This window comes from Rhinoraja longicauda, chromosome 20 (genome assembly GCF_053455715.1).
Source record: "Rhinoraja longicauda isolate Sanriku21f chromosome 20, sRhiLon1.1, whole genome shotgun sequence".
In the NCBI taxonomy this organism is placed as follows: Eukaryota; Metazoa; Chordata; class Chondrichthyes; order Rajiformes; family Arhynchobatidae; genus Rhinoraja; species Rhinoraja longicauda.
The window spans coordinates 1,742,578-1,745,667 of NC_135972.1; the positions used below are offsets into that span (position 1 = coordinate 1,742,578).

General features: G+C 49.2%; 1 protein-coding gene across 1 annotated transcript in view; it reads right to left on the reverse strand.

Annotated features, from left to right (window-relative positions):
* crebl2 (cAMP responsive element binding protein-like 2) overlaps positions 1-1,081 on the reverse strand; it is a 7,792-nt gene extending 6,711 nt beyond the window's left edge. The window contains exon 1 of the mRNA XM_078417453.1: positions 911-1,081. Coding sequence (XP_078273579.1) covers positions 911-1,081 — 171 coding nt within the window. The remainder of the gene's footprint in view (positions 1-910) is intronic.
* Positions 1,082-3,090: the final 2,009 nt, after the last annotated feature.

Genomic DNA, 3,090 nt, shown 5'->3' on the forward strand with positions numbered 1-3,090 from the left:
CCACCCCCCACACTCACCCCCCCCGCACTCACCACCCCCCACACTCACCACCCCCCACACTCACCCCCCCCACACTCACCCCCACGCATTCACTCCCCCACACTCACCACCCCCCACACTCACCCCCCCACACTCACCCCCACACACATTCACCCCCACACAAACACCCCCCCACACTCACCCCCACCACAATCACCCCCACACACACTCACCCCCCCACACTCACCCCCACACATTCACTCCCCCACACTCACCCCCCCCACACTCACCCCCACACATTCACTCCCCCACATTCACTCCCCCACACTCACCCCCCCACACAAACACCCCCCCCCACACTCTCCCCCACCACACTCAACCCCCCACACTCACCCCTCCCCCACACTCACCCCCCGCACACTCACCCCCCGCACATTCACGCCCCACACACTCACGCCCCCCCACCCCCCACACTCACCCCCCCCACACTCACCCACCCCCCACACTCACCCACCCCCCACACCCACCCCCCACACAATCACCCCCCCACACTTCCCCCCACTCACCTCCCCCACTCACCCCCCCACTCACCCCTCCCACGCTCACCCCCCACGCTCACCCCCCCTCCCACGCTCACCACCCCCCCCCACACACCCCACACACCCCCTCTGCAACCCCCACCGGCCCCGCCACACACTCACCCCACTCCCCTTTCCCTCCCCACTCTCCCCTTCCCCTCCCCTCTCCATTCTCCCCCTCCCATTCCCCTCCCCACTCTCCCCCTCCCCACTCTCCCCCTCCCATTCCCCTCCCCATTCTCCCCCTCCCATTCCCCTCCCCTCTTCACTCTCCCCGGCCCCGCCATACACACCCCCCCCCCTTTCTATGCTCGTTTCAAGCAGAAGGCCAACAGAGCAGTGACCCTTCAGACTCCAGTGTGCCTCTCCTCAGGGTGACTGTAGCAGAGGTCAGATCGGCCTCCCTGAGGGTAAACCCACTTAAAGCAACTGGCCCAGACGGTGTTCCTGGACGTATCCTTAGTGGCTGTGCAGGCCAGCTGGTGGGAGTATTCGCGGACATCTTTAATCTCTCCCCACTCCATCCTGAGATACCCACCTGTTTCAAGAAGACCACCATCATCTCATTGCCGAAGGAAAGCAAGACCTCATGCCTGAACAACTACTGCCCAGTGGCCTTGACATCCACCATCATGAAATGTTTTGAGAGGCTAGTTATGGAACGCATTAAATCCAGTCTACCCAGCGGCCTCTACCTGCTGAGCTGCTGTGCTGTGGCTCTGAGCAGGCACTGGTCAGTGGTTTTTCCATAGTGATTGTGGGCGTTGAAGATCAAGTTAGGGTATTGAGTGGAGATGAAGGTTTTGGATGTGTTGTTGGTGGCTGTGGGAGATGGTCAGACTTTTGTGATGAAAGTGTGTGGGATCAGTTTATGGCTGTCATCTAGATTGCATCATCTGTATGCCAATAAAAATAATTCACAGCACACAAAAACATTGTGCAAAACAATGGAATTTGTCGGCCATTAACTTCACCTGGCAACATCGTTACTGTAGGTGCTGGTTTACAAAAAATACGTTACATGCTGGAGTAACTCAATGGGTCAGGCGGCATCCCTGGAGAACGTGGATAGGTGACGTTTTGGGTCAGGACCCTTCTCAGTTGTGTGCCTATTTTCTGCGACTGTGAATGATCACGCACTAGACCTGTAGATGGAGCACTCATCAATAGAACCAAGAGGAGGAGAAATGAATAATGACACACCACTTCCAGAGGAATACTCTGGGTTAGCTGGGTGTGGGGTCAGTATGAATAATGACATTTGTTTTCCTCCATCTGAAAGAAAATAAGTAAAAGCCATGCATGCTTACTCTTTGCAGACAGGAGAGACAGCGGGTGCTGGATCATCAGGCTATTGAACTCTACAAACACCAGCTACATTTTGGACCATGACGTGTCTTGGTTGCATTAGGTACTTCGAGCTTTGTTCTGTTTTTGCACTACATTAGTTTTTGTTTATTTATTGAACTTTTTTTGTTTATTATAATATATTATCTGTTGAGTGCTGTGTATACAAACTTGTGGCTCTGCTGCAAGTATGAATTTAATTATTCAATTTTGGAATAATTAATTAAATACTTTTAACTTTTGAGCAAAACGCGAACTGCTGGAGGAACTCGGTGGGTCAGGCAGCATGTGGAGGGAATGATCATCTGAAAAAAGATCCTGACCCAAAATGTTGTCTGTTCATTCTCTTTACAGATGCTGCCTGAGTTTCTCCAGCACTTTGTGTTTTGCTCAAGATTCCAGCATCTGCAGTTCCTCAAATATCCCTGATACTAACTCTGTGAAGTGCCCCAAATCTACTTGAAATTCTAAACATCCAAATTCTGAACTAAGCCTTTTCCCCCCATCTCAAATATGCTCGAAACCTTAATAACAAATTCTAATCTTAATTGGGGTACTTAAATAAACTGTATCACCATGGCAACAATGGTGTTAGTGGACAGTGCCCACTGCTCTAACCCTAATCACAAAAAAGACAAACCATCAGATGTTGACAGTGTAGGAAACAGATGGAATTGGCAGAGGCAGTGAGAGTCGTGAGGATAAAACACAACAGCAATCCAGCATTCTCCTGCCCACTTACTCTAGCCTGGCACTAGTTTTATAAATACTAATGATCACAGTTCTATGCTTATCTCATTCAACTAACAGAATTAATTCCGTTTATCATTTAAAAAAGATTTGTTTATTTTGAACTGGTTGAGATTGTTTTCAAAACCTCATCTTAGCTAATTTTATATAATCACACGACGCATTGTTATACAGGTAACGAGTGCATTTCATTTTACGCACATTAGTCTGTTTTGTCCATAAGTTGGAAAATACACAATCATCACTTGGTATGGTCACAACACAGCAAGGAAAGGCTCAAAATCACATCATTGGGGACTTTGGGCTTTTTTTTTGTTTGTTTATTATATATTGAACTTTTTAAAATGTTTGTTTATTCTATTCTCTTGAGTACTGTGTCTGCAAACCTGTTGTCCTCCTGCAAGTAAGAATTTCATTGTTCCGTTTCAGTACACAT